The following is a 13,763-nucleotide window of genomic DNA, read 5'->3' as shown; positions in this document are numbered from 1 at the left end:
ATTGTATTGCATAGATAATTGTGTGATAGATGTAATATGATTAAATGCAAAATTGCAAAATGTTACAAAAGATTCCTATTTTAAATAAATGCTGTTCTTTTGAACTTACTATTCATCAAAGAATCCTGAAAGAAGAAAAAAAAAAAAAAAAAGTATCACGGTTTCAAACTAAAATATTAAGCAGCACAACTGTTTTCAACATTGACAATAATAAGAAATGTTTCTTTAGCAGCAAATCAGCATATTAGCAGGGGTGCACATAAGTGGTATGCAGGTACGCATGCACGGTAAAAATAAACGATGCGCACCAGGAAACATGGAGTGAAACGCTTTAGAGTACCAACATTTTGGAGAACCGGTTCACAGGGTGACGTTTACTTACTGGATTAGGATTTTTCTCCATCTCTAGTAAGATGGCAATCATTATGATAAGTATGTTCTTTAATTATTAGGTGTGCAACGGATCGTGGTCAATCCATGATCCTTACGGATAAGGTCCAACGGTTCGGCACGCATGTGATTCGCGGATTAACTGCTAAATTTAACCATCATAGAGTGAAAGTTTATCTTTTGGACGTGTTTTGTATCGCCAATTAACACATTCAAACTCTTTTAAAAGCAGAAGAAGAGGTGAAAATCGGGACTCGCGGGCTGTTATCTGTGCGCACAGCCTTACACCCCCGAAACGCGTGCACGCGGAGAGAGACAGACAGACAGCGCTCGAACACCGAATTAATTCCTCTTTTGCGTTTACTTGCGCTTGAACGGACAAAATTATGTCAAAATACCCGTCTCTGCAAGTATTCTCTCGGTTATGTCATAAGTGAACAGTTGAGAAAGAAACCGAATGTGTGTCAGTTATTCGGTCCGTGCTTTCCTTCTTAAAGTGACAGCAGCCTAATATTCTTGCTGTTGTCTGTGTCACTAATGTTAGTAAAATAAAATAACAAAAAATCATTATCATCTTCTACCATGTTCGAGAGAAAAGAAGATAGTGAGGAGAGCAGGCAGGAAGAAAGTGATGAGGACAGCTTTTAGGATAAGTGTGTCACGTAAAGTGTGAGTACCAAGCAATATCTCCAGGTGCTCCCTTGAGAACCAGACCAAAAAAGTTATGTGCACCCCTGCATATTAGAATGATTTCTGAAGGATCATGTGACACTGAAGACTGGAGTAATGGCTGATTAAAAATTCAGCATTTGCCATCACAGGAATAAAATCTATTTTAAAATAGAAAACATTTTTTTTATTTTTTTTTATTTTTTTATTTTTTTTAATTGTAATATTTCATTTTTATTTTGTAATTAAAATACTGTTTTACTGTATTTTTGATCAAATAAATGCATGCTTGGTGAGTATAAGAGGCTTCAAGAACATAAAAAATATTTTCTTCCTTCTGAATGGATACCTTTTAAACTGGAATGCAATTCTGAAAATGAACGTGTTTTAAGATGTTTAATTGTGCTATCCCAGGTTTTTGAAGAGGACTGGGCTCTGTGTGCCCCTGACTCGGGCTGTCCCTCTGAGAGTATGCTGGAGGATGAGTGTTTTGTAGAGCGCACCATGGCGCCTCAGGCCTGCCTTCCTCAGTCCAGTCAAGATCACCTGGTTCTGGAGTGGGACCCTTCAGTGGACATTGGTGGTTCAATCTCCCGTGATGACACCGACTCGTCCTCCTTCAGTGCAGCTGCAGGTAGGGATTGTCCTGTAATACAATCCAATCTTCATATCCATTACCTGTAAATAGGGCCATGGTTATCTAGAAGTCTGCTACCTGACCCGAGCCCGAGGGGTCCCGAAAAATGGGTTTCCTCACTCACACACTCTTCAGACGGCACGACACGCAATAAGGGAGAACTTATTATGGTGGCAAATGATGCGGTTAAAGCTGCACTGTGGAAGAATTATGAACTTGTCGGTACAACCAACAAAAGTGCTCAGTGGTTACGTGCAGGCTACTCTACAGCAGAGGCCGCTGTGCCTTGATGAAACTGTGTTTGTTTACATGTTACTGTGGTGACTTGCATGCAATCCTGAAATACAGGAAGTGATTTCGGGTTCGGGCTTCAAATTTAACAGTACTGGTCGGGTCAAATGTTCTCTGGCATGTGTGACCACAATACTTTAGCTGGTTATTAATTAACAAGCAAATAATTGTGATTTAATGATTAGCTCTCTGTTTTTGTTTGTCATTTACTGTATAAGCTTGATACACATACATTTAAGAATTTGCCTATTCACATTAAACTTGAAATCATACATTGATTGTTCTTATATATTATACTATAAATTATACTATTATATTACAACCCGAATTCTGGAAATGTTGGGACGTTTTTTTAAATTTGAATAAAATGAAAACTAAAAGACTTTTAAATCACATGAGCCAATATTTTATTCACAATAGAACATAGATAACATAACAAATGTTTAAACTGAGAAATTTTACAATTTTATGCACAAAATGAGCTCATTTCAAATTTGATGCCTGCTACAGGTCTCAAAAAAGTTGGCACGGGGGCAACAAATGGCTGAAAAAGCAAGACATTTTGAAAAGATTTAGCTGGGAGGACATCTAGCAACTAATTAAGTTAATTGATATCAGGTCTGTAACATGATTAGCTATAAAAGGGATGTCTAGAGAGGCAGATTCTCTCAGAAGTAAAGATGGGCAGAGCTGTGAAAGAGTGCGTAAAAAGATTGTGGAATACTTTAAAAACAATGTTCCTCAACGTCAGATCTCATCATCTACAGTGTATAACATCATCAAAAGATTCAGAGAATCTGGAGAAATCTTTGTGTGTAAGGGACAAGGCCGAAGAACTTTATTGGATGCCCGTGGTCTTCGGGCCCTCAGACGACGCTGCATCACTCATCGGCATGATTGTGTCAATGACATTACTAAATGGGCCTAGGAATACTTCCAGAAACCACTGTCGGTAAACACAATCCGCCGTGCCATCTGCAGATGCCAACTAAAGCTCTATCATGCAAAAAGGAAACCATATGTGAACATGGTCCAGAAGCATGGTCCAGAAGGTCCTGTGGGCCAAGGCTCATTTAAAATGGACTGTTTCAAAGTGGAAAAGTGTTCTATGGTCAGACGAGTCCAAATTTGACATTCTTGTTGGAAATCACGGACGCCGTGTCCTCCGGGCTAAAGAGGAAGGAGACCTTCCAGCGAGTTATCAGCATTCAGTTCAAAAGCCAGCATCTCTGATGGTATGGGGGTGCATAAGTGCATAAGGTATGGGCAGCTTGCATGTTTTGGAAGGCACTATGAATGCTGAAAGGTATATAAAGGTTTTAGAGCAACATTAAATGAAAAATACATCAAAGACAACCACAAACTCTTCAGCAGCTGGAAACCTCTATCAGGCAAGAATGGGACCAAATTCCAACACCAAAACTCCAGAAACTCATAACCTTGATGCCCAGACGTCTTTAAACTGTTTTGAAAAGAAGAGGAGATGCTACACCATGGTAAACATGCCCCCGTCCCAACTATTTTGAGACCTGTAGCAGGCATCAAATTTTAAATGAGCTCATTTTGTGCATAAAATTTTAAAATTTCTCAGTTTAAACATTTGTTATCTATGTTCTATTGTGAATAAAATATTGGCTCATGTGATTTAAAAGTCTTTTAGTTTTCATTTTATTCAAATTTAAAAAAAACATCCCAACTTCTCCAGAATTCGGGTTGTATTTATTAATATATTTTGAATTGGCTTTTATTTTAATATTTTCAGTTTTCATTTTAATTTTAGTTTTAGTAATTTTGCTATTTTACACAGCAATTTTGCTATTATAATTTGCTTATATACATTTTATATATATCTTTAGTTATTTAAGTTTTAGTTGTAGTAAATTAGTATATAATTTAATTATTAGAAGTGATGCATTGGCAATTAACTGAAATAAGTTTTTTATATTTATTATTTCAGAGTTATTTCAGTTACTGAGAATTTTTAATAGTTTTAGTTATAACAACACTGATTTACAGTATTGTTTTCTCTAAAGCTCTGTAAAAATATTGCATAGGGCAGCAGTTATATTTAATATATAAACTAAATTTTAGATATTTCTTTTGGTCCACATTCACAGCCAGCCTAAATATTTTGTTGTAATATTATTTTTTGTTGCTTTCTGTTGTATATGTATTGTTGTCTATTGTTATAAATATTGGAACATTATGCAATAGTACTATATTTCTGTCCTAAATTCATCACTTTTTTTTCTGAATTTCACACAACGAGTTTAAGTGAATGTTAAAATAAAGTGAAACTGGAACACTTTGCGTTCACAGTGCACATTAACACCTTGTTTATATTTTCGGTGCATGTGGCGTAAACCACCGCAGGTGCTCCAGAGCCATTTATGCTTCACGTGTGAATTACAATCAGGCGATTATGTAATAATCATGACCCCAAATGAGGACTGGAGCGTTTAATGCTTTCCATAGCCCTATTCTTTGTGAATGCTACACATTTCTATTAGCTTATCATTTTAAAACACAGCATCAACGTTTACTTCCATCCTCTCAGGTGTGTCTTGCACAGATGAACCAGCCAAATATCCTCTGAGGAGGAGAGTCTACATGAGTCCTGTGGACTCGCATCCAGACAGTGCATCTGTCAGCGTCAAGCAGCCAGTAAGTCCATCTGACAGCTCCAACTTCACTCTATACTTATTTACATTATACTATACATTTTAAACATGGACTGCTGGTCCATGTGTATTTGCATACATTTTCCATCTAGCAACTGAATGTAATTGAAATGCAAATCAGGGGATTTCATGGTCTTTTTTTGGCTTCCAACTGAAATTGCCACATGTGGTCTGTGTCTTTGTATGCATGCATAGATGTAAGCATATGTGTGCCTTCACGTTGTAGCATGCAGGGTATGTAACATGCAAATAGGCGGTTACAGGTTTGAGTCAGTTGGTATGTTTTTACTTATTGAACACGGCTGCCTTTAGAACACATTAAGCCACCCTATTATTAAAGTACATTACTTTCAAAAGAAATGCATCTTAATGTATAGAACCCAACCTTGATGGTAAAAATGACTGTGAATAACAAGCATGTGTGTATATCTGTATTGTAGGTGAATGCTGAACGTATTTGCTGTGTTTTTCAGGGCGTTGAGAAGAGCTTAGAGCGCACTGCCCCACCCCAGATGCCAGTGCCAGGTAAAGCCGTGGCTCCTGATTGGTCAGTGTATCTGGTGCCATCCACTGAAGGCAGTGTCCCTCTCACCGCTTAATCACTTGATAATCATGGAAGAGCTGTTCTCAATTTGGCTTGTTTTCTAATATCCTTGAAAAATAGCCAATAGCCACCTAAAACCTCATTTATGAGGTTCATGATGGGCAAAGATCTCAAACTTGTGAGCTTCTATGTTGTGATTTGGCCCATTGTATCATATTCAAAGCAGCAATTAGTTTTCAAATTTAATATTTGGTGTTTATATACAGGGATTAGACTTTTTTTTTCTCTGGAATTCTTTTTACTTCCTAGTCCTGATTTGTTTCTGCTTTGCTAACATCTGTTTTGCATGTGTCTGTTTTTTTAAAAATAGTCATCAGAGCTGGCAAGCCTCAGTATGCCAGACCATTTAAGACGTCCACACCTGAAACTAGGTCTCCTGAGCCTGTGACCTTTGACCCTGACCGCATCAGCGCTTGGCTGGGCCAGGCGCATCAACTTTGTTCTAAAGCCGTCCAGACGGAGCATGTTTCACAGGTACACTTTTTTTGGGAATCTATTCATCAAAGAAACCTGAAAAAGTGTATCATGGTTTCCACAAAAATATTAAGCTGTACAACTGTTTACAACATTGACATTAAAGGGTTAGTTCACTCAAAAATGAAATTTCTGTCATTCATTACTCAGCCTCATGTCGTCCCAAACCCGTGAGACCTTCGTTCATCTTCAGAACACAAATTAAGATATTTTTGATGAAATCTGATGAAATCTGAGGGTTTCTGAACCACACGTAGGCAGCAGTTGATGCAGATGGCGTAGTGAAACACAGTTCAGCGCTTCCGTGTTTACATCTGAACGCCGACTGTCACCACGTCAACTGCGTATGACAACAGTTCAAATTGTTATTTTTTGTTTAGTTTTTGCGCACAAAAAGTATTCTCGTCGCTTCATAACATTAAGGTTGAACCACTGTAGTCTCTAGACTGTTTTAACGATGTCTTTAATACCTTTCTGGACCTCAAAAGGTGCAATGACATTGCTGCCTATGTGTGGTTCAGAAACCCTCGGATTTCATCAAAAATATCTTAATTTGTGTTCCAAAGATGAATGAAGGTCTTGTAGGTTTGGGACGACATGAGGGTGAGTAATTAATGACAAATTTCATTTTTGGGTGAATAACCCTTTAAAAAGAAAATCAGCGTATTAGAATGATTTCTGAAGGATCATGTGACACACTAGTTGGAATAATGACTTCTGAAAATGTACCGTTACCGTCACAGTTTTTACTGTATTTGATCAAATAAATGCAGCTGCCTTTCAAAAACATTAAAAAAATCTTTTGAATGGTAGTATATGTAAACGTTTAAGCTGCTCGGTGAGTAATGCTACTTATTACACTGTCTGTCAAAAATGGTTTAATGGCTCTTGTAGATTGCTTTTGGCATTAGCTTGATGTCAATATTATTGAATTTTTTTGATGCAAAGTAACTGTGTTGTTAATACCAGTGGTACATCAGTGTCACTTATTTGGAGGCAATAAATGGCCAGCTGCTGCTGCTCATGTGTTTTATAATGAATTACAGCTCATAAAATCAGTCTTTGGCCTTTAAATATATATTTAGTTGTCATTTATACAGCCATTAATTATAAATAATTATATAAAATCACTGAACTTTTCATCAATGGTAGTGCAGACTCAGTGTTGTCAAGATGGGTGTCGGAATATGAATTTTACATGTCACCTTAGTTGTAGCTTTTGATGTTTAATAGGTAAATATTCCAATATGAATTATTATCCATTGGAGTCTTAAATTTAAAACACAACAAAACTGGAAATAAACTTGATAATATCATTTTTAATGGTGAAAAATAATAAAATAAATGGTATTAAAGGAATAGTTCACTTTCAAATAAAAATTTCCTGATAATTTACTCACCCCCATGTCATCCAATATGTCCATGTCCTTCTTTCTTCAGTCGAAAAGAAATTTAGGTTTTTAATGAAAACATTCCAGGATTATTCTCCTTATAGTGGACTTCAATGATCTCCAAACAGTTGAAGGTCAAAATTACAGTTTCAGTGCAGCTTCAAAGGGCTTTAAACGATACCAGACGAGGAATAAGGGTCTTATCTAGCTAAACGATTGGTCATTTTCGAAAAAAATACAACTGTATATGCTTTATAGGCACAAATGATCGCACCACAAGTGATTCCACCAGAACGCGATTCCGTATTCTTCAAAAAGCTTACGCTGAATGTCCCACGCCTTCCCTATTCAACTTACGGAAAAAACGGAACTGGCGCCGCGTTCTGGATTTGATTTTTGCTTCATCAGTTTACATATTTAGTACTGCAGTCATAAATGCAGAATGGATGCTCAGTGCAACTGCACATGGATTAATTTTTGCGATATCTCATTAAGACAGCGGTCACAGGCTGTGCATGTAATACCAGTCTCGACTCTGTTATGGTTATCATGCTGCTTTTCCACCTCCATTAATAGATGTCACATTGACTTGACCTGTTTACTGCCTCAATGTGTAGTTCTTATCTCTATTCTTAAATCATTAATATATATCAATGTTTTTGTGGGCCTATTTTAGGGGCATCATAAAAAAGAAATGTTTATATGAGGAATATGAGGCACATTATTCAGCCGTGCTACAAATTAATCCATCTCAAATGAGTCTGTACCATCTTGACTTAAAAAGCTCAACACTTCCTTTAGAGAAGGGAGGGGGGACGTTGTTTTCTGGGAAAGAGAATCCTCTGCACTGATGCAGAGGCCGATTTGCCTGCCGAAGCCTTGGAAAAACCTCGACGAGAGAGAGAGAGAGACTATTTCCATTTCAAAGAGCCTCTTGTAATTTCTCAGCGCTCATGGCTAATTGGCAGCTTTACAGGGAAGGGAAAAAGACCCGCCGCTCTAACAGGCTCTTTAATGGCTGCCGTAATTGTAGGCACAAACATAGTGGGGAACTGGCACTGCCAAAGGGCCAAGAGCGCCTGTGTAATGTGTCACACGAAAAGGTGGACGAGGCAGCGTATCTGTTGGTCCCATTAAAGGACTCAAAGAATGAGAGCAAATGAGAAAAACAAGAGAGCACAAAAAGACAGAGCCGCCTTGAACCTTATTAGTTAATGGAGCCCGTCTCTTTCGATTTACAAGCGCCTTTTGTAGCATACCGAAGCTGTCACATGTAGTGAGAATGTGCTGTCCGCTCTTTGGCAATCAAAAGTGTTTGTTGCTTCTGTGAATCTTTATAGCCTCGCTCCAGTTTTTCATCTCTGCTGTCCGGAAAGGAGGAGGAGGGAGTTGAGTGTCAGGAGAACGTGCTCCCCCAGAGACGCCCCCACCTACAGCAAACTTGGCACACGTGCTGCAACCCCCGCCCGTCTCCGTCATGTGACCTCCAGCATCACTATTACCAACGTCACGAAGACCCACAGGTATATCTCACTCGTGCAGACACGTACACCCTCACACGGTTCATATGTGTTACAAACCATGTAACTGCTTTTGTGCTTTCCTGGGGTTTGTGAATTAAAGCCAGGCCTGTTAATGTGTAGTGAATATGGCGCCTTGCATGATTTTTATGATGTAATTTACACCTGTCGACACACCCCGCACATAATTGCACTTGTAATGTGTGTCAGTGCCAAAGAGCTAAACAATAGAGTCCCTGCAGGGCTTTGTTAATCTCAAGCTATTATCATCTTGTCCCTCTATGTCACTAGAGGCAGCAGGAGAGACTTTCTTTACCCGACTCATTGGAGGACAACACCTGTACAAAGTCGAGTCGGTGAGAAAATGTTTGATTTGTTTTGGTTTGCATTGATAGGCATTAGAAATTCATTAGCATTCGAAAAAAAACATTTATTCAACAAGGATGCTTTATATTAATCAAAAGCAACAGTAAAAACATTTATAATGTTACAAATGATTTCTATTTTAAATAAATGCGATTCTTTTGAACTTTCTGCTATAATCATGAAAACAATGTACCATTGTTTCCACAAAAAAATATTAAGCAGCACAACTGTTTTCAACATTGATAATAATAAGAAATATTTCTTGAGCAGCAAATCAGCATATTAGAATGATTTCTGAAGGATCATGTGACACTGAAGACTGGAGTAAAGATACTGACAATTCAGCTTTGCCATCACAGGATTTTTTTTTTTTTTTTTTTTTTTTTTTGTGTAAATTATTTTCTAAAAAAAATAATATTTCACAATATTACAACCCAAATTCCGGAAATGTTGGGACATTTTTTTTTAAAAATTTGAATAAAATGAAAACTAAAAGACTTTCAAATTGGATGCCCGTGGTCTTCGGGCCCTGAGACGACACTGCATCACTCATTGGCATGATTGTGTCAATGACATTACTAAATGGGCCCAGGAATACTTACAGAAACCACTGTCGGTAAACACAATCCGCCGTGCCATCTGCAGATGCCAACTAAAGCTCTATCATGCAAAACGGAAGCCATATGTGAACATGGTCCAGAAGGGCCAAGAGTCATTTAAAATGGACTGTTTCAAAGTGGAAAAGTGTTCTATGGTCAGACGAGTCCAAATTTTACACGGATCACGGATGCCGTGTCCTCCGAGCTAAAGAGGAGGGAGACCTTCCAGCGTGTTATCAGCGTTCAGTTCAAAAGGCAGCATCTCTGATGGTATGGCATAAGTGCATAGGGTATGGGCAGCTTGCATGTTTTGGAAGGCACTATGAATGCCGAAAGGTATATAAAGGTTTCAGAGCAACATATATGCTCCCCTCCAGACGACGTCTATTTCAGGGAAGGCCTTGTGTATTTCAGCAGGACAATGCAAAACCACATACTGCAGCTATTACAACAGCATAGCTTCGTCGTAGAAGAGTCCAGGTGCTGAATTGGCCTGCCTGCAGTCCAGATCTTTCACCTATAGAGAAAAATACGTCAAAGACGACCACGAACTCTTCAGCAGCTGGAAACCTAACAGGCAAGAATGGGACCAAATTTCAACACCAAAACTCCAGAAACTCATAACCTCGATGCCCAGATGTCTTCACACTGTTTTGAAAAGAAAAGATGCTACACCATGGTAAACATGCCCCCGTCCCAACTATTTTGAGACCTGTAGCAGGCATCAAATTTGAAATCAGCTCATTTTGTGCATAAAATTGTAAAACTTCTCAGTTTAAACATTTATGTTATCTATTATGTTATTCTATTGTGAATAAAATATTGGCTCATGTGATTTGAAAGTTATTTAGTTTTCATTTTATTCAAATTTAAAAAACGTCCCAACATTTCCGGAATTCGGGTTGTACTGTTTTAATGTATTTTTGGAAAAGGAAAAAAAAAAAAAAAACATTGAAAAACCCCAAACCTTGAATGATAGTGAATGTGCCTGTCTGTGCTGTAACTTATAGTACTGGAAATATTCAGTAAATCTAAAGGGATACTTCTCTCAAAAATTAAAATTGTCATAATTTACTCACTTGTGTCTTTCCAAACCTGGACTTCATAGATATTTTGAGGGGGAAAAGTCATATAATGAGGTCCAATGTTGTTTTATACAAAAGATTTAAAGTTGTACCCAAGATTCGTAGTTAACCTTGAGCCAGTGATTTGGGCAGTGTCAAAAAAAGGCACGTTTAAGGTCTATTGGACTGCAAAAATGCAATGAGAATCATTTGACAAAGTGAAGTCATATGCTTCCCTGACCAGTGAGGCCAATTTTGTCAGAGAAATCAATTTAAATTGACTTAAACATGAAGCAAGGACACAGATATTAGTTTTAACGGTTTAAAGTCATTTTTACTTCAACAATTCTAAAACGTTGCAATGATTCAAGGCTGTCCTTAAAGAAACTCTACCGTGAACAGTATTCGCACTTATTAAAGCAATTTTACCTCACCAGTGCATAACTTAAGCTTAAATTAAGTTTGATTTATGCACATGGTGGGTCATTATCTTGCTCCAGTCCTAATTACACACACCTGGACCAGCTAATCAAAGTCTTCTGGATTGCTAGAAACTTTCAGGCACAAGTGTTAGGAGCTAAACTCTCAGGAAACTGGATCTCTTTGAGGCACAGCTGATTTATACCAACTATCACTATAGCAGAGACCTGTGGACAGTCTGGTAATCCTGAAAATTGCTTTTTATCATGATGTATTTCTATGTTTCCAGTGACCCGATTAGACCGAAGGCCTCTACTAGCAGCCTATGGCACAGAGGCACCTGGCTGTTGGGGCTCCTGAGGTTTTTTGACATGCGGAAGGCCTCAGCATCACTACTTGTCATCTTATTTGCCCTCCTGCTTGCTGTGGTGATCTGGCCCTTCATCTCCATCTACGAGACCTCATGTCATCGGTCCAATACCCTGACCCGCTCATTTCACCTGGCCCTACATTACAAAGGACCCCCTCCCACCTGAGGACACAAGCTGCGATTATTACAGTAACAGCAAAGAGTTTAATAAGCACATATGGGAGAGAAATGGAATTGTTTTCAGGGTTTCCCTTAAATGTTGTTGTTTTTTTGTTTTTGTTCCAGAATATTCATGAAAGCATGTGTCACCTGAAAATGGAATGGGTCTCAAAGTTTTGCTGTATAAAGCATCGGATTGGTCGTGGGTTATACAAGAGTATCTTTAGGAACTGTCCACATGCTTTAAATATGGTTGGACTCAAGGCCATCAAAGCCTGTGAGTGCAAACCCATGTAACAAGTGCACTTAATTCTGCTCTGACACTCATTTTCTCACAATGTCAAAGTGAATAGTATAAAATTGGAATGATTTGACAGCTCTGGAAGCATCACTGTTTATAACAACCTTGTTTACTTGAATTTTTTTTTTTTTTTTTTTTTTTTTTTGACTGACAGATTAAGCATTTGTGGACCAACCAATTATTTATAGGTTTATTAGAAGCAAATTAAAAAAAATAATAATTTAAAAAGCAGATTATGACTGAAAGGTGTGTGTGTGTGTGTGCGCGCGCTAACATTTACTTCAAGAATTTGTTTAAAGAATATTGCTGAAAATGAACAATTTTGTACAGAGAGAGAATAAAACTGAACATTTCATACTGAGTCACAATACTTGATCAAGAACCACTATATTGTAAGTTGTTTATCACTGTAACATTTTTAAAATGAGCATTCTGCACTGTATTTAATATATTGCATCAGTCCAATGAAGCTTTAAAGCAAATCCTTGTGCACATCAAGGATCGGTTTTGCACTGTTATCCATTTTTTTATGACTTCTAAAATAAAAGAGATGAGCAAAAACAAGTGGTTGGCTGTGGATGGTGACATTGGAATGAGTGTGGAGTGATACGCCGTGTGATTCTCATTGGGGGGAAGCGGTCAGTGCCTTTCTCTGTGTATCTGGCTTGGTGGACTTGCTGAAAGAAGGTTTTGTGCTGCTGCCAGAGAAGAACACTCAAAAAGATTATGAAAGAATGTTTCAAATTCAATTAGCACACAAATGATCTTAGCTGGAAACGTCTGCAGATGGCCTTTCAACCTCATCTCTATCCATTCAGAGCTCTTGGGAGTTCTGTAGTCAACACTGCAGAAAATGAAGTGTTCTGTGCATGGGTAAGCAAGCCTGTCTTTTGTTTGATGATGAGTTTATTTACTTGGCAAGAGCAATGCAGAGTCACAAATTAAACCATATACCTCTGCAAGCCTAGAGCCCATAAACCCCAAGCAAATAAATTCTAGTATCCACCTGAGGAGGACATGAACAAACAGGGAGGATTTCTCTGGCAATAAAACCTTTAGAGGAAATAGCCTTTCCTGAACTCTGCCGAAGCACTGAAGGTCAATGCTGCTGTTACAATATTGGTAATTGCTGATATAAAGAGCATTTGGATTGGGTGGAAAAGGGATCATGCGGTAATAGTTCCTATGAAAGATGGTCGAGGCTTTTTAATAAAACATGCACATGAATATATCTGGGCTGCATAACTTTCACGATCCTGAACCAAATGTGACTTTTTATTTTTTAATGAATGTAAATGCATTTTAATTTTGGCTCCTAACTCACTCTTGCGGTTGGTATCCTTTATATGTGGCATTACAAGTTGACAGGGCAGATGTGTATCAGAAAATTCAAAAAATGTGAGTTGGGACAACCTGACTCTGATTAGCCAGCATCCCTAACTGAGTTTTGCAACGGTTACTCTGAATTAATATGATGCCACTGACCACAACATTCCTTGCCTATGTCAGGAGAATTGCCATGTTTGAAAACAGAGCATTTTGTTTGTGCACCATTCAGCTGAAATGTGGCCGAACTAATCCTGAAGGCCCAGCAATTTGCATCCCTGTGCATTACAGAATGTTAGTAACACTATTAACCATTATAACGCTGTAAACACCCTAACTAAGTGAATTAAGTTTTTGGTTCCATTGAAATGTCCAGTTTATTGTACTAATAATTGACCCTTCGCCAGGAGTTTGACTGACAGATGATCTAACCAGTCATAACGCAGAATCCGCCATTTTGTCTGACAAAGCAGTCAGGGGAGTTAGTAGATTAATGTCAGT

At 38.1% G+C, this 13,763-nt stretch overlaps 1 protein-coding gene across 2 annotated transcripts in view; it reads left to right on the top strand.

Annotated features, from left to right (window-relative positions):
• Positions 1 to 12,527, top strand: part of si:ch211-137a8.2 (uncharacterized protein LOC777613 homolog) — a 30,517-nt gene extending 17,990 nt beyond the window's left edge. Inside the window, exons 7-14 of one of the 2 annotated variants that reach the window (XM_051863841.1) lie at positions 1,474 to 1,693; positions 4,545 to 4,651; positions 5,142 to 5,193; positions 5,583 to 5,746; positions 8,478 to 8,660; positions 8,949 to 9,013; positions 11,396 to 11,665; positions 11,762 to 12,527. In XM_051863841.1, coding sequence (XP_051719801.1) covers positions 1,474 to 1,693; positions 4,545 to 4,651; positions 5,142 to 5,193; positions 5,583 to 5,746; positions 8,478 to 8,660; positions 8,949 to 9,013; positions 11,396 to 11,642 — 1,038 coding nt within the window. In that variant the 3' untranslated portion in view covers positions 11,643 to 11,665; positions 11,762 to 12,527. Of the gene's footprint in view, positions 1 to 1,473; positions 1,694 to 4,544; positions 4,652 to 5,141; positions 5,194 to 5,582; positions 5,747 to 8,477; positions 8,661 to 8,948; positions 9,014 to 11,395 lie in introns of both variants that reach the window. The other variant, XM_051863840.1, reaches the window with a different exon arrangement.
• Positions 12,528 to 13,763: the final 1,236 nt, after the last annotated feature.

This window comes from Ctenopharyngodon idella, chromosome 15, assembly GCF_019924925.1.
Source record: "Ctenopharyngodon idella isolate HZGC_01 chromosome 15, HZGC01, whole genome shotgun sequence".
NCBI lineage: Eukaryota > Metazoa > Chordata > Actinopteri > Cypriniformes > Xenocyprididae > Ctenopharyngodon > Ctenopharyngodon idella.
Note: the sequence above shows the minus strand (reverse complement) of the source record. Positions and strands in the feature narration are given on the sequence as shown.